This window comes from Symphodus melops, assembly GCF_947650265.1.
Source record: "Symphodus melops genome assembly, chromosome: 12".
Taxonomy (NCBI): domain Eukaryota; kingdom Metazoa; phylum Chordata; class Actinopteri; order Labriformes; family Labridae; genus Symphodus; species Symphodus melops.
Window position 1 is genome coordinate 7,413,062 of NC_136702.1, and position 23,605 is coordinate 7,436,666.

The following is a 23,605-nucleotide window of genomic DNA, read 5'->3' on the forward strand; positions in this document are numbered from 1 at the left end:
TAATGCACCATTTTTGTTTTATTACCATTTGAGACTTATCTGTTCATCAACATTATTTTTATTATATTTCATCTGAACTTGTGTAATAAAATTCAAGCCAAGATTGTATAACATACTGATTAGGTTTAACAAAAATGTACAGAAGCTGCATTTTCAAATAGCCCGATGTAACAAAGAGTTGAGTACAGACGGCATAAGGGATCATGTGATCATGGGATCATGGGAGCACATTTTTTCACTGCAGAAAAACACAGTTTGAGAAACAAGAACTCACAGAGTCTTCAGCTTTGGCAAACAATATGAATTAATACTTAAAATAATAACAGCAAATATGGGCAAAAAAATAATGCACACTCACACTTTGGCAACAGATACAGATGGGCAGTAACAATCATTCTGGCAAACTCTTTGGCGTTTTCAAAATCAAACTTTTTTTGTTGGATTGAAAATAAAGAGTAAAATGCAGGTAAACAGAGTCCCAGAAGTCTGCTACAACTCTCAGTTCAAACATTATTTAAAGGGTTTGTAGCTTTTAAGTTTTTATTTTTGACAAAGGCTTCTTCTATGAGAATCAAAGAACTGATCAGCTATTTTAAGTAAGACATGTCGGAGTTTCCTTTAACATGAGAGTCCACTGTCATCACTGATCTATGTTTGTGGGGGGGTTTTTTCCTCAGGGCAAATGTAAGACAAAAGCATGTCTATCATGTTCTTGACGATGACTGGAGGTGGATGGAGGGCATGAGGAAGGTGGTGTGCTGCACTCATTTGCCAGGCGTCTACCAGCTGCACGTTCAGTCCTCTGAACATGGCCCTGAGCACCTCGTCCAGCTGAAGGGAGAACCAGTCGCTGTTGTACAGGCTCACCTCCTGATCCAGAGCCTGGAGGTTAGCCGAGCGAATGATGATGAGCGTGCCCGGTGCTCGGTCCAGAAGTCGCAACACTGCCCGTCTGATGTGACGAAGCCGTCGAATGTAAACCTCCACAGGAAATGTGCTGAAGTGGGACCAAATGCTGAGAACCACGACGGTGTCCGGACCACCGGCGAGGCCGTCCAGCTCGTTTGAAATGTACCGCAACTCACTGGCGATGACAGAGGAGAAGCGGATGGGCGGGCCGTGGCAGCGGTACTTCACAAGGATATTATTGGTGCTCTCGACCGCCATGAAGGGCCCCACGTTTTTAGGACTTTGCAGGTTGAATTCCTTTAAGTCTAGAGAGGATGACATGATTATAGATCTTAAAATGTGTAAGATATGCAAGGCAATATATAGAGCATGAAAATATAAGCTAAGAAAAAAAAAAAAAAACTCACCTGGAACAAAACCAGTGAGGTACTCAAACCACTGCCTCACTGTAGAGTCTCCATACATGTTGACCACTTTGTTCCTCAAACACTCAGTCATGGCAGAGGATTCATTGAACTGGCGCAACGACATGCCACCTAAAGGCCGCCACGAGTCATCGTAATAAAATCCAGACGGTGCAAACTTAGAAGGATCTGGTTTTACACTACTGCTTTCAACACCCACTTTATCTGATATGAAGGGGAAAATATTTTGGATCAAGTTAATGTACTAAATAAAGCAAAGCATACATATACTTGTCATGATGCACAAACTACAAAGTTACTCTGCAGGTGTACTGTACCTTTCCTGGGAGGCAGCACGTTGATCCTGTCAGCTCCTGAAGCTTGAATTGAAACTTTGAGGTTTACACCACTGACAAATAACAAGCAGAATTGATCAGGTTAACTGGTATCTTTAACGTTCGCTACTGTCAGCAAATTCAATGGAAAAAACCCTGCCTTTATAACTTTTATTGAAAATCTGGCTCACTCAGAGATCCTACTCAAGTTTTTGACTGACAACTCTGTTTTTTTTTTAATATTTATATTTTTTCTTATTCAAGCTCTTGTTAGTTCTGTTTTATTTCCTTTGTTTCAATGTTTCAAAATTCACTAAAGCAGTGTTAACATTGTTTGTGTTGAGCTAAGAAATCTGTGCCTGGATGTAGCCACATCATGAAGGCATGGCTGCTGACTTATTTTTTAATTAAAGGTACATAAACCCTGAAACAGATGTGCACTGTAAGATGGACTCAAGCAGCTAAGATAATGGTACACTTCTGGAAATATTTTTGTATAGCAAAGTACAGTGGCCCGTTTATTTCTGGACAATACAAGTTTATGGTATGCATCTTCCGTGGATTGGTTCCTCACATGAATTCATTGTTGCTGTTGGTCTTGAAACAACACAACAGGATGTTTAACTGCAAATTTTAACTTGAATATACTACAGACCTCTGGAAGAGCAGTGCTTCTCTGTTGGTGATGAGGTGTTTCAGATAGCCTCCTTTGGCGTGGTTTATTCTGTTGTCACAGCTGAGCATCTTCGGCTTGTAGCAGTACCAGGGCTCCCCCGTGTACAGGTCTGTGTAGTTGCACAGAGGCTGCTGGTCTGGAGGCAGACAGATGTTGCACAAAGTTGTTTCAGACAGGAAGCCAAGTCGAAACAGGCTCTTAAAAAAAACACGATCAGGTCGGTCTTCTCTCAGCCGCCTGAGCACGGTCACGGCCTCGCTCGAATGCACCAATGTTATCTCCACCTGTGCAGACCCCATCCAGAGGAGTGGGAAGAGGGCAGAATAAAATCCATTCTTATGGTCAAGCACCTGACCTGCTACACCTGCACCTAGCTCTGGGTTGTGCAGTCTGGCCAAAAGGAAATCCCCACCATAGTGCTTTGGCCGACCCTGGAAGTCGTGCATTTGGACGAGGACTTCCAGCTGGTCTCCCACATACCACGCCCTCCCTTCCTTAGTGGGGAGGATGGTGAAAAGGCTGTGCACGGGGTCACTCGTCTGTCGTAGGGCAGGTGGTGCCGAGCGATGTGGAGGCCCGGGCCAGGCGATAGACTCCAACAGGTAGTGCTCTTCCACTTCATCTTCAGGTGAGGGTTTCTGGCCCAAGTGTGCACAGAAGGTGTGGTTGTGATGAAACGTGGGGAGATTCACTGGGATGAAGGATGACTGAATCCTGCTCTGGAGCTGGTAGAGGGCGGAAACAGTGTGGCAGTTCCAGTTCTAAAGAGAGAGGGAGCAGAGTTTGGTTGACAATCAATCTATGACTGGCATATCAAAAAGGCAGATCTTCTTTAATCATTCCATTTTTATTAATATTGTACCAATTCATAAACAAATGTTATCTCGGGTCTAGAGTGACTCTTTATTATAATATGTAGACAGACCCAACATGAATCTACCAATCAGCAAGAAATTGGCAAAAGTTATAAGGACAAACTCCCTTTCAAAAGGTAAAAACTTTAAGCAGAACCAGACTAAGCAATCTGTTGGAACTAGACCAAATGAGGAGCATCCAAAATAAAGACTAGACGTTATCCTGTAGTGGAAATGACTTGGGCTTCTTTCATTGGTCAGATATTAAACACAGAAAGAGGATGTTTGAGAATGTACTGTATGCTTGCACAACACCGCCAAGTATTAGGATAACCTTCCCTATTAAGTTTCACTGAGCTGGTCAATCAGCCATCTTTCGTAATAATCTGCCTATGGTAGGCGACATGTTCCAAAAGTAAGGATCTCAATTCTTTTACCAGCAGTAAGAAAAGACTCACTATGTGTATATATATATATAGTATTTTTCATTTGTTCTAAAGAGTCTGTCCCTTCCAAGGTCTCCATGATAAAGTGAAGATTTTGTCACTCAAGCCCTGGACTTATTCTTCCATTAAACTCCATTTGTGTATTCTGTTCATAAAAAATCTACCTGTATTTCACCCCCCTGGGAAAACAGCTCTGTTGCCTGGTCAACAATCTACAGTCATGGGAATGCTTTCTATTTTTAATGTCTTTATTTTAGAGACAGGACAGTGAATAGATTATGAAACCAGGGAGAGAGAGAGGGTCGAGAATGGAGCTCCAGAGTGGATCCGAATGAGGTACTTGTGTCACTTCCCTTCAATGTATCGGACATGGAAGCCATCAATCTAACCGAGTTCTTTCCTCACCTCTACAGAGTGGATATTCCGCAGCAGGAAGATGAGGCCAGACAGGGCTACAAAGAGGAAGATGAGGGCATAACTGCGAAGATTTCTGCACATGGTGACCTCCTTCTGTCTCCCATGATCAGGACCCGTTTCTCTCTGTGTGGTCACCACGGGGAGGAGGTCATCATTTCTTCCTCAGCACAAAGAAATACACTTTTTCTGTTAATCATTGTAAAGATACTTTTAAAAAAGAACCATACACACAGTCATGTGCATGTATCTAATTATGTCAACTTTCACTTTACATCAATCTGCCCACAGGAAATAGAATCAGGAAATAGAATCAATAGAATTAGATTAAGAACACCAGCACCTTGAATCCAAATGTTGATCCACAAAAGGCTATTAAACAATCGTTTGTATTTTAAAATAAAAATGATCTATTGAAATTGAGGTATACAGTGGGGGTTCGCTTTCTTTTTAAAAAAAATAAAAAAATTCTAATCAAACCAAGAACCGTATTTTTTTTAAAGATCTGCAACTAAAAACTGTAAAAAATAACCTGCAACACTCTGTACTAGAACAATTCATTTGAAATAAACACATTTAACTTTTATTGGCTCCTTATTAATTAACCTTTGCTTATTTAATCTTGAAATTCTTGCCCTTGCAATAAAGCCTCTGAAGGTTTTTGTACACGTTTTCTCCAAAGGCAGCCTTCACAGCCGCCTGTCTGATACACGATCACTCGTGACTGTAAACATTCTTTACGTTTACGTTGTCGAGCCACACTCCCATTTTGAGACGTCACGTAAATATACCGGTTATACTTAAAATTCAGCAATTAAAAACATTACATAAAAGGTGCAGATCTCTAAACCAAAGATGCCATGCAAACCCTGAGCACTCCCCGTTAGCTGATGTAAGTGCTTCAAGCGTTTTAGCCCTAAACACTCCCCTACTTACACACTGCAACCGAGGATGAGCATACTGAACTGGGAGACATTCCGGAGAAGAGGGAGACCAGTTTAGCCGCTGGTTTGACTGGTGCATCTGAGGAAGAGGTGTAGTAAACAAGACGAGCCATCCGGATTTACAGACCTCCTGGTCTAATGGGGAACAAAATAGGACCAGGGAGGGTGGGGGTCGAGCTTGTGGATTGGTTGGACAGAAGTGCTGCGCCCCCTGGTGGTGATTTTATTTTATGAACAAATACCCTGAAGACATGACATGCACGGAAAACTATTCTTTAGTAGGTATTCTGTCCTCACAATTGCGTTTCTGAGCAAGGCTAGACAGATAGCGAACAAAAACTCCACTAAAACCGTTTTCTTGAACAAGGTGGCTTTAGTTATGATCGTTTCTGTAAAACTGAAAAATACAGTACAAATGTTGTGACAATATATTGCATATATAACGTATATACATGAAATCATAATGTAAATAATTAAATGTATAAAGTACTGTACATCAATGAGATGAAAACCCAAAATTATTTAAACTACTCGTTAAGTCTTTATGAACTGTAACTCTTTGTAGTCACATGTAACATCACATATAATGTTTTTAAACGCATTTATCCAGCAGCTAAACAACTCAGTAATGTTAGCTACTTAGCTGTTAGCAAACAGATCTCCATTTTACTGCCATCTGGAGGCTTACTGTTTTCTTCTCAACAGAAATCATAAAAATACATTAAACAACACATGACTCGTTACTTACGGACATATCAACTCCAAGGCTTAAACGTATGGAGACAACTGAACTGCATGCACACTGTAGGCTGCTCTTTGTGTAAATGAAAGTAAACTGAGGGAGAAAATGAAACTTAAGAAAATACAAGCAGTACACAAAGTGTCCACCAGGGGGAGCATGGAAAATGCCTGTCATGCTGGTTACACAGGAAACAGTATACTCCCCGCCTGGTACATTGACATATATACCACCAATATTCAGTCTTTCTGTCCATTTTCAGACAAGAGAACAATGACCTCTGTAACAGGCCAGAGGTATGTTTTGGCAGTTCCTTGTTTTACGATCCTGACCTCAACCTTTCTAACTTTCTTGTCGTCACTAGGAATGGCTTTTACTATAAGTCCAACAGGCCACTCATTTCTCTTCACTTGTATGTCTTTAAGTAAGACAACATCACCTTCTTGAATGTTGGGCCTTTCTCCTTGCCACTTCCTTCTAGTTTGCAAAAGTGCCAGATAATCTTGCCTCCATTTCTTCCAAAAACAGTCTGCAAGACCTTGGACCTGTCTCCACTGACTCCTGTAGAGATCTTTGAGCTCAAAATCTCCGGGTGGAGCTGATACAACACTAGCTTTTTGAGTCAAAAGCATTGCAGGTGAAAAAACCTCAGGTTCTTCTGGATCGGTTGAAACAGGAACTAAAGGTCGCGAGTTCATTATGGCCATAACTTCAGCCATAAGAGTGGTCAATACCGGGGCGCCGATAGCTCAGCGGCAGCGACAGCGCGCGTACCATGTTGCGAGGCCTCGCTCCTCGCGCGGGCGGCCCGGGTTCGCGTCCGGCCTGTGGCCACTTTCCCGCATGTCTCTCCCCACTCTCTCCCCCTTTCCGACTCTATCCACTGTCCTCTATCAATAAAGGCAAAAGGCCAAAAACAAATCTTTAAAAAAACAAAAAAAGAGTGGTCAATACCTCATGTGTGAGGCGTGTGGCTGATGTCTTAGGCAGAAGACTGTCGAGAATGCGCCGAGCAACACCAATCATTCTTTCCCACACTCCTCCCATGTGAGATGAATGAGGCACGTTGAAGGTCCAGGTACAGCCCTGGTCAAGCAGGTATCCTTTGACCTCTGGATCGTCAGCGTTGAGCCCAAGCTCCTTGCAGGCTCCCACAAAGTCTCGGTCTGACCTGAGGTGCTTGACAGGTCCTCTGATTGCCAGGAATCGACGCAAGGCGTTTACAAAACTGGAAGTTGACATCGATTCAATAACCTCCAGATGACATGCTCGTGTGCTCAAGCAAGTAAACATCACAGCCCATCTTTTGTTTTCAGCACTACCTCCTCTAGTGCGACGGAATGTGACATTCCAAGGTCCAAAAACATCAAGCCCTACATGAGTGAATGGAGGGTCAACAGTCACTCTGTCTATTGGTAAGTTGGCCATTTTCTGTTCCTCCTGCCTTCCTCTCAACTTCCTGCACGTGACACATTTATAAACTGCACTGGAAACAAGCCTCTTGCCGCCGGAAACCCAGAGGCCTGCTGTGCGCAAAGCCCCTTCTGTAAAATGGCGGCCTTGGTGAGCTACTTGATTGTGTTAATGCCTGACTAACAGGGTAGCTACATGGTCAGTGGCTGGGATTATTAGGGGGTGTTTTTCCTGATCTGGTAACTCAGCTGCCTGCAAGCGTCCTCCAACTCTCAACAACCCTTCCTCATCAATAAAGGGATCAAGTTTCTTGAGAGGGCTACGATGAGAGACGTCTTCCTTTTTCAAGAGACTTTCAAGTTCTTCTTTGTAAACTCCCTGTTGTACACAACGAATGATTTCTGTTTTTGCTTGTGTAGTTTCTGTGGTTTGCAGTTTGTTGCAGTGGTGCCAGCCTTTGCAGTTTTCTGTGCAAGAAGTCTGTGAAAATGACCTTGCAATGTGAGTAAGTGTTGCCATTCCTCTCACAAGAGACTTCCAGCTTGAGAAACGCTGAAACCTATGTGACCCAAGCAACTGTTCTGTAGACTTTGTGACAAGTGTAGTTACTTGAGGACGAATCTCTTCATCCCTTGAAGGTTCCACAAGATCGAAGGATTCAGCTTCCTCAAAAACGTCTGCATCAGTCTGTCTCAAAAACTCAGGTCCAGCGAGCCAGTTGGTATGCTGAAGATAAGCTGCTGGAATGAACCTGGTTCCATGATCTGCAGGATTCTGATCTGTGCTGACATGGTGCCACTGTTCCGGTTTAGAGGATTTCCTGATCCTGGTGACCCTATTAGCAACATACACATAGAATCGTCGAGTGGTGTTATGTATATAACCCAGGACTATTCTACTATCAGTGTAGAACTTGACCTCATGAAGTGCAATGTCACTTTCTTCTGTGATCAGTTCTGCCAGCTCAACTGCCAAGACAGCAGCACAAAGTTCTAAACGTGGGATAGTGTGAGCAGGATACGGTGCAAGCTTAGCTTTGCCCATGATAAATCCCACATGACACTTGCCCTCAGTGTCTATGACTCTGAGGTAGGCAACGGCTGCTATCGCTGTTGTAGAGGCATCTGAAAAGACACATATTTCTCTCCGTTGAGTGTGTGACAATGAGACTGGAATGTAAGGTCTGTGAATTTGAAGTTGCTTGAGATCCATGAGTGAATCCGTCCATGTTTTCCACTGTGTTTCTTTGTCTGCTGGCAAAGGTGTGTCCCAGTCATACTGTTCTGAAGAAAGTTCCCGAAACAATGCTTTTCCTTGCATTGTAATGGGGCCAACGAAACCAAGGGGGTCATATAGACTATTCACAGTAGAAAGTATCCCTCTTCGCGTGAAAGGCTTAACATCCTGTGCCACTTGAAATGTAAAACTGTCTGTTTGCAAGTTCCAACTCAACCCAAGGCTTCGCTGGATAGGCAGAGGGTCTGTGCTAAGATCAAGGGCTTTTAAATCGTTTGCTCTCTCCTCAGCTGGGAACGCCTCCATGACCTTGTTGCTGTTTGAGGCTATTTTGTGAAGCCTTATGTTCGATTCTGCCATCATATTTATGGTACGCTTCAGAAGGTCAATGGCTTCACCTTCACTGGACACAGAAGTAAGTCCATCATCCACATAGAAGTTACGATGGACAAACTGTTTTGCGTCTGCGCCATGTTCCTCCTCACCCAGTTCAGCTGCTCGTCTGAGGCCATAGATGGCCACGGCTGGAGAAGGGCTGTTACCAAAAACATGCACCTTCATGCGAAACTCTGTGACTTCTTTGTTTAGATCATTTTGCTTGAACCACAGGAACCGGAGATAGTTTCGATGGTCTTCCCTAACTCTGAAGCAGTAAAACATCTGCTCAACATCTACACTGACGGCTACTTGCTCCCTCCGAAAGCGCAGTAGGACGCCAAGCAGTGTGTTGTTTAGATCTGGTCCACTGAGGAGTGTGTCATTTAAGGATATGCCTTTAAACTGGGCACTCGAATCGAAAACAACTCGAATTTTGCCTGGTTTCTGGGGGTGGTACACCCCAAATGTGGGTAAGTACCAACATTCTTCACCTGGTTTCAGAGTGGGTGCTGGTTCCGCTTGATCTTTGTCAAAGATTTGTTGCATGAAGTCAACATAGTGTTTCTTCATTTCTGCCTTTTTCTGAAGTGTACGTTGAAGGGAAGCAAGACGTTTCAGAGCTTGCTCTCTGTTATTTGGAAGATATCTACGAGGGAGGCGAAATGGTAAAGGAGCCACCCAGTGATTTTCTTCATCGATGTAGACTTCTTTGTCCATTAATGCAAGAAAGATGCCATCTTCAACAGACAAAGCCGTTTTGTCGTCATCAGGGTTTCTTTGAAAAACATTGTTTCCGAGGTCGTTTGCATTTGTGACCAGAGTCATCTCCTCAGGACAGAAAGGAAAGTTTGAATGACATTGTTGTGTAGGAGCACTGCTTCTCTCTTTTACATTGATCATCCTTGGACAGGGCTTGAGGAAGGAGCTGCGGCCATTTTGCAGTACATTTGTCTTGAAGACGTTCGCACTAGAAGGCTTGTGAGCTCCCCCAAGGCAGACTTCCCCTACAATAACCCAGCCTAAATCCAGTCGCTGGGCATATGGTGTGTTATGCGGACCATTGTACTGTTCTCGTACCTTATGAACACTCAGGATGTCTCGTCCTAGCAACAGAAGGATAGGAGCATTACGATCAGGTGGGGGAATTTTGTCTGCAACTGGTTTGAGATGAGGGAAGTAGTGTGTGATGTCTGGAGTAGGAATTTCAGATCTTTCATCTGGGATCATGTTGCACTCTAGGAGAGGAGGAAGTGCTACTTGAGTTTTCCCATCAAGTGATGCAACAACAAAATTGTTGGCTTTCCTGCCTGCTGTCTCCGTTATGCCTGAGCACGTTTTTAGAGTGTAGAGTGAAGAATCTCCCTTGATGCCAAACATGTCGAAAAACACTGATTTCACCAGAGACCTGTTGCTTTGATCGTCCAACACTGCATATATCTTCTTAGCTTGTTCAGGACAGTTTCTGGGGTAGACATGAACAAGTGATATTTTTGAACATGATCTTGGTCGGGGAATTTTGCTGCAGATTTCTGTACACTTAGATGTGACTTCAGGCGATGAATCCATCTCTCGCTCCCCGCCATGCTCTTGCCCTGTTCTCAGAGTCTCCACTGACCAAGGAGGTGGACCTGGATGTAATGCAGAGATGTGTTTGTCACTGTTACATTCTTTGCACTTCACAGCTGCCTTACAGTCCTTTGCAATGTGCTTTGTTGATGCACAACAACGGAAACAGATGAACATCTCTTTTAAAAATGTCTTCCTTTCATCTATATGCTTGCCTCTAAATCCACGGCACTTAGCTAAGGGATGGGGCTTGTTGTGGATAGGACACAGATTGTTTGGTTCCTCTGCTCTCTTTTCCAATGTGCTGTGTGAGTGTACAAAAGATGTGGCTGCCACTTCTGTTTTTCTTACTGACACTGGTGTTCGTTCATTATACCTTAATGGTTTCTCTGGTTTTGACTGACTTGAACTACTAGAGGTGGAGAATGCAAAACTTGGATCATTCCTCATCTTCGCTTGACTCGATATGAATCGTACAAAGAAACTGAATGGAGGAAAGGAAATGTGATGATCCTCCTTGTACTTGGAGCCTTGTGTGACCCAACGCTCCTGCAAGCTGTAAGGTAGTTTTTCCACTATAGGATTGACTCCTCTTGCAGTGTCAAGATATGTTAGACCAGGCAGCTGCCCGCCTGACTTTGCTGACTCTATTTCTAGAAGTATGTCTCCTAACTCTCTGAGACGGTAACTATCTTTGTTCGAGATTCTTTGAAACTTCTCAAGTTTTTGTAGTAAGGCATTTTCAATCATCTCAGCACAGCCGTAACTTTCATCCAAACGTTGCCAAACCATTTGGACGCCTGTTATAGGATTGTGGACGTGTGCTGACCTGATCCTCATTGCTTGTGAAGATGAATCTGGGCCAAGCCACTTGGTAAGTAAGTCAAGCTCCTCTCTGGCTGTTAAATTGAGCTCTCTTGTGACATCTCGAAAAGAGGTTTTCCACGCCCAGTAGTTTTCTGGGTGGTCATCAAATTTTAACAGTCCAGAACTCACCATCTCTCTCCTCACCAGGTACTTAGCCAAGTCTGTCATCTGTTGGCTGCCACGTGCATAGTCTCTGATGCTGGATGTGTGAGACATCGGTGCAGGTGGATACCATGAATAATCTGCTCCTTGCTGATCGTCTGCATTCTCGTCTGGAATGCAAAATTTAGGAATATTCTCTTCCTTTACAAGTAAACTGCTGTTAACTGGGTTATGCTGATGGCTTTCTACATGTGTGGTAGTGACCGGCTGTTGCTGTAAGACTGGAGGTTGTCGTTGAGCAAACGTCACCATTGGATGGCTATGTACATACTCACTTGTACGTTGAATAGGATCTTCCAGAGTTATTTGAGCCAAACCTTTGTGAGGTTCGTCTTCTACTTCAGCTGCTGCTTCATAGACTGCTGCTTCAGCTGAAGCTACAGTAGCACTTCCTTTTGTAGCACATATAAACTGGCTTCTAACTCTGCTTTGCGCTGTGCTGTTTCAGCTGCAACCCTTAGTTGCTCTGCCTCAATTCGAGCTTTCTCCCTCATCATGACGGCCTCCTTTTCTGCGAAGGAAACATGTATACGAGCTGCTTCGGCTTTAGCTCTTGCTTTAGTGGCTGCTGCACTGGCTGAAGACCTACTTGATCTTTCAGATGACTTGCTGGAGACTTGGGACCTGGTCTCATATGTTTTCTGTGTCTTATCGGTCTCATTTTGTTGCTCCATGATTTGTGTGTTTATTGTGTTTTCACAGAGCTATAGATGGATTTTGCTGCTTTCAGTAGGATTCCGCTGTCTTCACCCGCTGTGGTAGATGTCCTTTTACTATTCTGTCCTCACAATTGCGTTTCTGAGCAAGGCTAGACAGATAACGAACAAAAACTCCACTAAAACCGTTTTCTTGAACAAGGTGGCTTTAGTTATGATCGTTTCTGTAAAACTGAAAAATACAGTACAAATGTTGTGACAATATATTGCATATATAACGTATATACATGAAATCATAATGTAAATAATTAAATGTATAAAGTACTGTACATCAATGAGATGAAAACCCAAAATTATTTAAACTACTCGTTAAGTCTTTATGAACTGTAACTCTTTGTAGTCACATGTAACATCACATATAATGTTTTTAAACGCATTTATCCAGCAGCTAAACAACTCAGTAATGTTAGCTACTTAGCTGTTAGCAAACAGATCTCCATTTTACTGCCATCTGGAGGCTTACTGTTTTCTTCTCAACAGAAATCATAAAAATACATTAAACAACACATGACTCGTTACTTACGGACATATCAACTCCAAGGCTTAAACGTATGGAGACAACTGAACTGCATGCACACTGTAGGCTGCTCTTTGTGTAAATACAAGTATGACAAGTAAACTGAGGGAGAAAATGAAACTTAAGAAACTTAAGAAAATACAAGCAGTACACAAAGTGTCCACCAGGGGGAGCATGGAAAATGCCTGTCATGCTGGTTACACAGGAAACAGTATACTCCCCGCCTGGTACATTGACATATATACCACCAATATTCAGTCTTTCTGTCCATTTTCAGACAAGAGAACAATGACCTCTGTAACAGGCCAGAGGTATGTTTTGGCAGTTCCTTGTTTTACGATCCTGACCTCAACCTTTCTAACTTTCTTGTCGTCACTAGGAATGGCTTTTACTATAAGTCCAACAGGCCACTCATTTCTCTTCACTTGTATGTCTTTAAGTAAGACAACATCACCTTCTTGAATGTTGGGCCTTTCTCCTTGCCACTTCCTTCTAGTTTGCAAAAGTGCCAGATAATCTTGCCTCCATTTCTTCCAAAAACAGTCTGCAAGACCTTGGACCTGTCTCCACTGACTCCTGTAGAGATCTTTGAGCTCAAAATCTCCGGGTGGAGCTGATACAACACTAGCTTTTTGAGTCAAAAGCATTGCAGGTGAAAAAACCTCAGGTTCTTCTGGATCGGTTGAAACAGGAACTAAAGGTCGCGAGTTCATTATGGCCATAACTTCAGCCATAAGAGTGGTCAATACCGGGGCGCCGATAGCTCAGCGGCAGCGACAGCGCGCGTACCATGTTGCGAGGCCTCGCTCCTCGCGCGGGCGGCCCGGGTTCGCGTCCGGCCTGTGGCCACTTTCCCGCATGTCTCTCCCCACTCTCTCCCCCTTTCCGACTCTATCCACTGTCCTCTATCAATAAAGGCAAAAGGCCAAAAACAAATCTTTAAAAAAAAAAAAAAGAGTGGTCAATACCTCATGTGTGAGGCGTGTGGCTGATGTCTTAGGCAGAAGACTGTCGAGAATGCGCCGAGCAACACCAATCATTCTTTCCCACACTCCTCCCATGTGAGATGAATGAGGCACGTTGAAGGTCCAGGTACAGCCCTGGTCAAGCAGGTATCCTTTGACCTCTGGATCGTCAGCGTTGAGCCCAAGCTCCTTGCAGGCTCCCACAAAGTTTGTGCCTCGGTCTGACCTGAGGTGCTTGACAGGTCCTCTGATTGCCAGGAATCGACGCAAGGCGTTTACAAAACTGGAAGTTGACATCGATTCAATAACCTCCAGATGACATGCTCGTGTGCTCAAGCAAGTAAACATCACAGCCCATCTTTTGTTTTCAGCACTACCTCCTCTAGTGCGACGGAATGTGACATTCCAAGGTCCAAAAACATCAAGCCCTACATGAGTGAATGGAGGGTCAACAGTCACTCTGTCTATTGGTAAGTTGGCCATTTTCTGTTCCTCCTGCCTTCCTCTCAACTTCCTGCACGTGACACATTTATAAACTGCACTGGAAACAAGCCTCTTGCCGCCGGAAACCCAGAGGCCTGCTGTGCGCAAAGCCCCTTCTGTAAAATGGCGGCCTTGGTGAGCTACTTGATTGTGTTAATGCCTGACTAACAGGGTAGCTACATGGTCAGTGGCTGGGATTATTAGGGGGTGTTTTTCCTGATCTGGTAACTCAGCTGCCTGCAAGCGTCCTCCAACTCTCAACAACCCTTCCTCTCACAAGAGACTTCCAGCTTGAGAAGCGCTGAAACCTATGTGACCCAAGCAACTGTTCTGTAGACTTTGTGACAAGTGTAGTTACTTGAGGACGAATCTCTTCATCCCTTGAAGGTTCCACAAGATCGAAGGATTCAGCTTCCTCAAAAACGTCTGCATCAGTCTGTCTCAAAAACTCAGGTCCAGCGAGCCAGTTGGTATGCTGAAGATAAGCTGCTGGAATGAACCTGGTTCCATGATCTGCAGGATTCTGATCTGTGCTGACATGGTGCCACTGTTCCGGTTTAGAGGATTTCCTGATCCTGGTGACCCTATTAGCAACATACACATAGAATCGTCGAGTGGTGTTATGTATATAACCCAGGACTATTCTACTATCAGTGTAGAACTTGACCTCATGAAGTGCAATGTCACTTTCTTCTGTGATCAGTTCTGCCAGCTCAACTGCCAAGACAGCAGCACAAAGTTCTAAACGTGGGATAGTGTGAGCAGGATACGGTGCAAGCTTAGCTTTGCCCATGATAAATCCCACATGACACTTGCCCTCAGTGTCTATGACTCTGAGGTAGGCAACGGCTGCTATCGCTGTTGTAGAGGCATCTGAAAAGACACATATTTCTCTCCGTTGAGTGTGTGACAATGAGACTGGAATGTAAGGTCTGTGAATTTGAAGTTGCTTGAGATCCATGAGTGAATCCGTCCATGTTTTCCACTGTGTTTCTTTGTCTGCTGGCAAAGGTGTGTCCCAGTCATACTGTTCTGAAGAAAGTTCCCGAAACAATGCTTTTCCTTGCATTGTAATGGGGCCAACGAAACCAAGGGGGTCATATAGACTATTCACAGTAGAAAGTATCCCTCTTCGCGTGAAAGGCTTAACATCCTGTGCCACTTGAAATGTAAAACTGTCTGTTTGCAAGTTCCAACTCAACCCAAGGCTTCGCTGGATAGGCAGAGGGTCTGTGCTAAGATCAAGGGCTTTTAAATCGTTTGCTCTCTCCTCAGCTGGGAACGCCTCCATGACCTTGTTGCTGTTTGAGGCTATTTTGTGAAGCCTTATGTTCGATTCTGCCATCATATTTATGGTACGCTTCAGAAGGTCAATGGCTTCACCTTCACTGGACACAGAAGTAAGTCCATCATCCACATAGAAGTTACGATGGACAAACTGTTTTGCGTCTGCGCCATGTTCCTCCTCACCCAGTTCAGCTGCTCGTCTGAGGCCATAGATGGCCACGGCTGGAGAAGGGCTGTTACCAAAAACATGCACCTTCATGCGAAACTCTGTGACTTCTTTGTTTAGATCATTTTGCTTGAACCACAGGAACCGGAGATAGTTTCGATGGTCTTCCCTAACTCTGAAGCAGTAAAACATCTGCTCAACATCTACACTGACGGCTACTTGCTCCCTCCGAAAGCGCAGTAGGACGCCAAGCAGTGTGTTGTTTAGATCTGGTCCACTGAGGAGTGTGTCATTTAAGGATATGCCTTTAAACTGGGCACTCGAATCGAAAACAACTCGAATTTTGCCTGGTTTCTGGGGGTGGTACACCCCAAATGTGGGTAAGTACCAACATTCTTCACCTGGTTTCAGAGTGGGTGCTGGTTCCGCTTGATCTTTGTCAAAGATTTGTTGCATGAAGTCAACATAGTGTTTCTTCATTTCTGCCTTTTTCTGAAGTGTACGTTGAAGGGAAGCAAGACGTTTCAGAGCTTGCTCTCTGTTATTTGGAAGATATCTACGAGGGAGGCGAAATGGTAAAGGAGCCACCCAGTGATTTTCTTCATCGATGTAGACTTCTTTGTCCATTAATGCAAGAAAGATGCCATCTTCAACAGACAAAGCCGTTTTGTCGTCATCAGGGTTTCTTTGAAAAACATTGTTTCCGAGGTCGTTTGCATTTGTGACCAGAGTCATCTCCTCAGGACAGAAAGGAAAGTTTGAATGACATTGTTGTGTAGGAGCACTGCTTCTCTCTTTTACATTGATCATCCTTGGACAGGGCTTGAGGAAGGAGCTGCGGCCATTTTGCAGTACATTTGTCTTGAAGACGTTCGCACTAGAAGGCTTGTGAGCTCCCCCAAGGCAGACTTCCCCTACAATAACCCAGCCTAAATCCAGTCGCTGGGCATATGGTGTGTTATGCGGACCATTGTACTGTTCTCGTACCTTATGAACACTCAGGATGTCTCGTCCTAGCAACAGAAGGATAGGAGCATTACGATCAGGTGGGGGAATTTTGTCTGCAACTGGTTTGAGATGAGGGAAGTAGTGTGTGATGTCTGGAGTAGGAATTTCAGATCTTTCATCTGGGATCATGTTGCACTCTAGGAGAGGAGGAAGTGCTACTTGAGTTTTCCCATCAAGTGATGCAACAACAAAATTGTTGGCTTTCCTGCCTGCTGTCTCCGTTATGCCTGAGCACGTTTTTAGAGTGTAGAGTGAAGAATCTCCCTTGATGCCAAACATGTCGAAAAACACTGATTTCACCAGAGACCTGTTGCTTTGATCGTCCAACACTGCATATATCTTCTTAGCTTGTTCAGGACAGTTTCTGGGGTAGACATGAACAAGTGATATTTTTGAACATGATCTTGGTCGGGGAATGTTGCTGCAGATTTCTGTACACTTAGATGTGACTTCAGGCGATGAATCCATCTCTCGCTCCCCGCCATGCTCTTGCCCTGTTCTCAGAGTCTCCACTGACCAAGGAGGTGGACCTGGATGTAATGCAGAGATGTGTTTGTCACTGTTACATTCTTTGCACTTCACAGCTGCCTTACAGTCCTTTGCAATGTGCTTTGTTGATGCACAACAACGGAAACAGATGAACATCTCTTTTAAAAATGTCTTCCTTTCATCTATATGCTTGCCTCTAAATCCACGGCACTTAGCTAAGGGATGGGGCTTGTTGTGGATAGGACACAGATTGTTTGGTTCCTCTGCTCTCTTTTCCAATGTGCTGTGTGAGTGTACAAAAGATGTGGCTGCCACTTCTGTTTTTCTTACTGACACTGGTGTTCGTTCATTATACCTTAATGGTTTCTCTGGTTTTGACTGACTTGAACTACTAGAGGTGGAGAATGCAAAACTTGGATCATTCCTCATCTTCGCTTGACTCGATATGAATCGTACAAAGAAACTGAATGGAGGAAAGGAAATGTGATGATCCTCCTTGTACTTGGAGCCTTGTGTGACCCAACGCTCCTGCAAGCTGTAAGGTAGTTTTTCCACTATAGGATTGACTCCTCTTGCAGTGTCAAGATATGTTAGACCAGGCAGCTGCCCGCCTGACTTTGCTGACTCTATTTCTAGAAGTATGTCTCCTAACTCTCTGAGACGGTAACTATCTTTGTTCGAGATTCTTTGAAACTTCTCAAGTTTTTGTAGTAAGGCATTTTCAATCATCTCAGCACAGCCGTAACTTTCATCCAAACGTTGCCAAACCATTTGGACGCCTGTTATAGGATTGTGGACGTGTGCTGACCTGATCCTCATTGCTTGTGAAGATGAATCTGGGCCAAGCCACTTGGTAAGTAAGTCAAGCTCCTCTCTGGCTGTTAAATTGAGCTCTCTTGTGACATCTCGAAAAGAGGTTTTCCACGCCCAGTAGTTTTCTGGGTGGTCATCAAATTTTAACAGTCCAGAACTCACCATCTCTCTCCTCACCAGGTACTTAGCCAAGTCTGTCATCTGTTGGCTGCCACGTGCATAGTCTCTGATGCTGGATGTGTGAGACATCGGTGCAGGTGGATACCATGAATAATCTGCTCCTTGCTGATCGTCTGCATTCTCGTCTGGAATGCAAAATTTAGGAATATTCTCTTCCTTTACAAGTAAACTGCTGTTAACTGGGTTATGCTGATGGCTTTCTACATGTGTGGTAGTGACCGGCTGTTGCTGTAAGACTGGAGGTTGTCGTTGAGCAAACGTCACCATTGGATGGCTATGTACATACTCACTTGTACGTTGAATAGGATCTTCCAGAGTTATTTGAGCCAAACCTTTGTGAGGTTCGTCTTCTACTTCAGCTGCTGCTTCATAGACTGCTGCTTCAGCTGAAGCTACAGTAGCACTTCCTTTTGTAGCACATATAAACTGGCTTCTAACTCTGCTTTGCGCTGTGCTGTTTCAGCTGCAACCCTTAGTTGCTCTGCCTCAATTCGAGCTTTCTCCCTCATCATGACGGCCTCCTTTTCTGCGAAGGAAACATGTATACGAGCTGCTTCGGCTTTAGCTCTTGCTTTAGTGGCTGCTGCACTGGCTGAAGACCTACTTGATCTTTCAGATGACTTGCTGGAGACTTGGGACCTGGTCTCATATGTTTTCTGTGTCTTATCGGTCTCATTTTGTTGCTCCATGATTTGTGTGTTTATTGTGTTTTCACAGAGCTATAGATGGATTTTGCTGCTTTCAGTAGGATTCCGCTGTCTTCACCCGCTGTGGTAGATGTCCTTTTACTATTCTGTCCTCACAATTGCGTTTCTGAGCAAGGCTAGACAGATAACGAACAAAAACTCCACTAAAACCGTTTTCTTGAACAAGGTGGCTTTAGTTATGATCGTTTCTGTAAAACTGAAAAATACAGTACAAATGTTGTGACAATATATTGCATATATAACGTATATACATGAAATCATAATGTAAATAATTAAATGTATAAAGTACTGTACATCAATGAGATGAAAACCCAAAATTATTTAAACTACTCGTTAAGTCTTTATGAACTGTAACTCTTTGTAGTCACATGTAACATCACATATAATGTTTTTAAACGCATTTATCCAGCAGCTAAACAACTCAGTAATGTTAGCTACTTAGCTGTTAGCAAACAGATCTCCATTTTACTGCCATCTGGAGGCTTACTGTTTTCTTCTCAACAGAAATCATAAAAATACATTAAACAACACATGACTCGTTACTTACGGACATATCAACTCCAAGGCTTAAACGTATGGAGACAACTGAACTGCATGCACACTGTAGGCTGCTCTTTGTGTAAATGAAAGTAAACTGAGGGAGAAAATGAAACTTAAGAAAATACAAGCAGTACACAAAGTGTCCACCAGGGGGAGCATGGAAAATGCCTGTCATGCTGGTTACACAGGAAACAGTATACTCCCCGCCTGGTACATTGACATATATACCACCAATATTCAGTCTTTCTGTCCATTTTCAGACAAGAGAACAATGACCTCTGTAACAGGCCAGAGGTATGTTTTGGCAGTTCCTTGTTTTACGATCCTGACCTCAACCTTTCTAACTTTCTTGTCGTCACTAGGAATGGCTTTTACTATAAGTCCAACAGGCCACTCATTTCTCTTCACTTGTATGTCTTTAAGTAAGACAACATCACCTTCTTGAATGTTGGGCCTTTCTCCTTGCCACTTCCTTCTAGTTTGCAAAAGTGCCAGATAATCTTGCCTCCATTTCTTCCAAAAACAGTCTGCAAGACCTTGGACCTGTCTCCACTGACTCCTGTAGAGATCTTTGAGCTCAAAATCTCCGGGTGGAGCTGATACAACACTAGCTTTTTGAGTCAAAAGCATTGCAGGTGAAAAAACCTCAGGTTCTTCTGGATCGGTTGAAACAGGAACTAAAGGTCGCGAGTTCATTATGGCCATAACTTCAGCCATAAGAGTGGTCAATACCGGGGCGCCGATAGCTCAGCGGCAGCGACAGCGCGCGTACCATGTTGCGAGGCCTCGCTCCTCGCGCGGGCGGCCCGGGTTCGCGTCCGGCCTGTGGCCACTTTCCCGCATGTCTCTCCCCACTCTCTCCCCCTTTCCGACTCTATCCACTGTCCTCTATCAATAAAGGCAAAAGGCCAAAAACAAATCTTTAAAAAAAAAAAAAAGAGTGGTCAATACCTCATGTGTGAGGCGTGTGGCTGATGTCTTAGGCAGAAGACTGTCGAGAATGCGCCGAGCAACACCAATCATTCTTTCCCACACTCCTCCCATGTGAGATGAATGAGGCACGTTGAAGGTCCAGGTACAGCCCTGGTCAAGCAGGTATCCTTTGACCTCTGGATCGTCAGCGTTGAGCCCAAGCTCCTTGCAGGCTCCCACAAAGTTTGTGCCTCGGTCTGACCTGAGGTGCTTGACAGGTCCTCTGATTGCCAGGAATCGACGCAAGGCGTTTACAAAACTGGAAGTTGACATCGATTCAATAACCTCCAGATGACATGCTCGTGTGCTCAAGCAAGTAAACATCACAGCCCATCTTTTGTTTTCAGCACTACCTCCTCTAGTGCGACGGAATGTGACATTCCAAGGTCCAAAAACATCAAGCCCTACATGAGTGAATGGAGGGTCAACAGTCACTCTGTCTATTGGTAAGTTGGCCATTTTCTGTTCCTCCTGCCTTCCTCTCAACTTCCTGCACGTGACACATTTATAAACTGCACTGGAAACAAGCCTCTTGCCGCCGGAAACCCAGAGGCCTGCTGTGCGCAAAGCCCCTTCTGTAAAATGGCGGCCTTGGTGAGCTACTTGATTGTGTTAATGCCTGACTAACAGGGTAGCTACATGGTCAGTGGCTGGGATTATTAGGGGGTGTTTTTCCTGATCTGGTAACTCAGCTGCCTGCAAGCGTCCTCCAACTCTCAACAACCCTTCCTCTCACAAGAGACTTCCAGCTTGAGAAGCGCTGAAACCTATGTGACCCAAGCAACTGTTCTGTAGACTTTGTGACAAGTGTAGTTACTTGAGGACGAATCTCTTCATCCCTTGAAGGTTCCACAAGATCGAAGGATTCAGCTTCCTCAAAAACGTCTGCATCAGTCTGTCTCAAAAACTCAGGTCCAGCGAGCCAGTTGGTATGCTGAAGATAAGCTGCTGGAATGAACCTGGTTCCATGATCTGCAGGATTCTGATCTGTGCTGACATGGTGCCACTGTTCCGGTTTAGAGGATTTCCTGATCCTGGTGACCCTATTAGCAACATACACATAGAATCGTCGAGTGGTGTTATGTATATAACCCAGGACTATTCTACTATCAGTGTAGAACTTGACCTCATGAAGTGCAATGTCACTTTCTTCTGTGATCAGTTCTGCCAGCTCAACTGCCAAGACAGCAGCACAAAGTTCTAAACGTGGGATAGTGTGAGCAGGATACGGTGCAAGCTTAGCTTTGCCCATGATAAATCCCACATGACACTTGCCCTCAGTGTCTATGACTCTGAGGTAGGCAACGGCTGCTATCGCTGTTGTAGAGGCATCTGAAAAGACACATATTTCTCTCCGTTGAGTGTGTGACAATGAGACTGGAATGTAAGGTCTGTGAATTTGAAGTTGCTTGAGATCCATGAGTGAATCCGTCCATGTTTTCCACTGTGTTTCTTTGTCTGCTGGCAAAGGTGTGTCCCAGTCATACTGTTCTGAAGAAAGTTCCCGAAACAATGCTTTTCCTTGCATTGTAATGGGGCCAACGAAACCAAGGGGGTCATATAGACTATTCACAGTAGAAAGTATCCCTCTTCGCGTGAAAGGCTTAACATCCTGTGCCACTTGAAATGTAAAACTGTCTGTTTGCAAGTTCCAACTCAACCCAAGGCTTCGCTGGATAGGCAGAGGGTCTGTGCTAAGATCAAGGGCTTTTAAATCGTTTGCTCTCTCCTCAGCTGGGAACGCCTCCATGACCTTGTTGCTGTTTGAGGCTATTTTGTGAAGCCTTATGTTCGATTCTGCCATCATATTTATGGTACGCTTCAGAAGGTCAATGGCTTCACCTTCACTGGACACAGAAGTAAGTCCATCATCCACATAGAAGTTACGATGGACAAACTGTTTTGCGTCTGCGCCATGTTCCTCCTCACCCAGTTCAGCTGCTCGTCTGAGGCCATAGATGGCCACGGCTGGAGAAGGGCTGTTACCAAAAACATGCACCTTCATGCGAAACTCTGTGACTTCTTTGTTTAGATCATTTTGCTTGAACCACAGGAACCGGAGATAGTTTCGATGGTCTTCCCTAACTCTGAAGCAGTAAAACATCTGCTCAACATCTACACTGACGGCTACTTGCTCCCTCCGAAAGCGCAGTAGGACGCCAAGCAGTGTGTTGTTTAGATCTGGTCCACTGAGGAGTGTGTCATTTAAGGATATGCCTTTAAACTGGGCACTCGAATCGAAAACAACTCGAATTTTGCCTGGTTTCTGGGGGTGGTACACCCCAAATGTGGGTAAGTACCAACATTCTTCACCTGGTTTCAGAGTGGGTGCTGGTTCCGCTTGATCTTTGTCAAAGATTTGTTGCATGAAGTCAACATAGTGTTTCTTCATTTCTGCCTTTTTCTGAAGTGTACGTTGAAGGGAAGCAAGACGTTTCAGAGCTTGCTCTCTGTTATTTGGAAGATATCTACGAGGGAGGCGAAATGGTAAAGGAGCCACCCAGTGATTTTCTTCATCGATGTAGACTTCTTTGTCCATTAATGCAAGAAAGATGCCATCTTCAACAGACAAAGCCGTTTTGTCGTCATCAGGGTTTCTTTGAAAAACATTGTTTCCGAGGTCGTTTGCATTTGTGACCAGAGTCATCTCCTCAGGACAGAAAGGAAAGTTTGAATGACATTGTTGTGTAGGAGCACTGCTTCTCTCTTTTACATTGATCATCCTTGGACAGGGCTTGAGGAAGGAGCTGCGGCCATTTTGCAGTACATTTGTCTTGAAGACGTTCGCACTAGAAGGCTTGTGAGCTCCCCCAAGGCAGACTTCCCCTACAATAACCCAGCCTAAATCCAGTCGCTGGGCATATGGTGTGTTATGCGGACCATTGTACTGTTCTCGTACCTTATGAACACTCAGGATGTCTCGTCCTAGCAACAGAAGGATAGGAGCATTACGATCAGGTGGGGGAATTTTGTCTGCAACTGGTTTGAGATGAGGGAAGTAGTGTGTGATGTCTGGAGTAGGAATTTCAGATCTTTCATCTGGGATCATGTTGCACTCTAGGAGAGGAGGAAGTGCTACTTGAGTTTTCCCATCAAGTGATGCAACAACAAAATTGTTGGCTTTCCTGCCTGCTGTCTCCGTTATGCCTGAGCACGTTTTTAGAGTGTAGAGTGAAGAATCTCCCTTGATGCCAAACATGTCGAAAAACACTGATTTCACCAGAGACCTGTTGCTTTGATCGTCCAACACTGCATATATCTTCTTAGCTTGTTCAGGACAGTTTCTGGGGTAGACATGAACAAGTGATATTTTTGAACATGATCTTGGTCGGGGAATGTTGCTGCAGATTTCTGTACACTTAGATGTGACTTCAGGCGATGAATCCATCTCTCGCTCCCCGCCATGCTCTTGCCCTGTT

The 23,605-nt window shown here is 44.3% G+C and overlaps 2 protein-coding genes across 5 annotated transcripts in view; both read right to left on the reverse strand.

Moving 5' to 3' along the window:
* On the reverse strand, nucleotides 1-5,115 carry nxpe3 (neurexophilin and PC-esterase domain family, member 3). Of its 4 annotated transcripts, XM_079357359.1 has the most exons (7): nucleotides 4,975-5,115; nucleotides 4,030-4,198; nucleotides 2,737-3,085; nucleotides 2,304-2,460; nucleotides 1,652-1,722; nucleotides 1,317-1,538; nucleotides 1-1,214 (listed from the first exon to the last, which is right to left on the reverse strand). In XM_079357359.1, exons 1-7 carry the CDS (start codon nucleotides 4,995-4,997, stop codon nucleotides 649-651), a joined length of 1,557 nt encoding a protein of 518 aa, XP_079213485.1. In that variant the 5' UTR covers nucleotides 4,998-5,115; the 3' UTR covers nucleotides 1-648. The 4 variants fall into 4 exon arrangements, with proteins under 4 accessions (XP_079213485.1, XP_079213482.1, XP_079213483.1 ...); XM_079357356.1 differs by having other exon boundaries at nucleotides 2,304-3,085; XM_079357357.1 differs by having other exon boundaries at nucleotides 2,304-3,085; nucleotides 4,030-4,202; nucleotides 4,975-5,057.
* The window catches only part of cep97 (centrosomal protein 97), a 26,695-nt gene continuing 8,063 nt past the window's right edge, over nucleotides 4,974-23,605 (reverse strand). The window contains exon 12 of the mRNA XM_079357353.1: nucleotides 4,974-5,193. The gene's annotated coding sequence lies outside the window, so the exon portion shown is untranslated. The remainder of the gene's footprint in view (nucleotides 5,194-23,605) is intronic.

Coding starts and splice junctions, on each gene's coding strand:
- nxpe3 (XM_079357356.1), bottom strand. CDS start 4,997: ATGCTCATCCTCGGTTGCAGTGT. Junction 3,086..4,029: donor GGAATATCCACTCTGTAGAG/GTGAGGAAAGAA, acceptor CTCTCTCTTTAG/AACTGGAACTGCCACACTGT. Junction 1,723..2,303: donor GAAGCACTGCTCTTCCAGAG/GTCTGTAGTATA, acceptor GTTATTTGTCAG/TGGTGTAAACCTCAAAGTTT.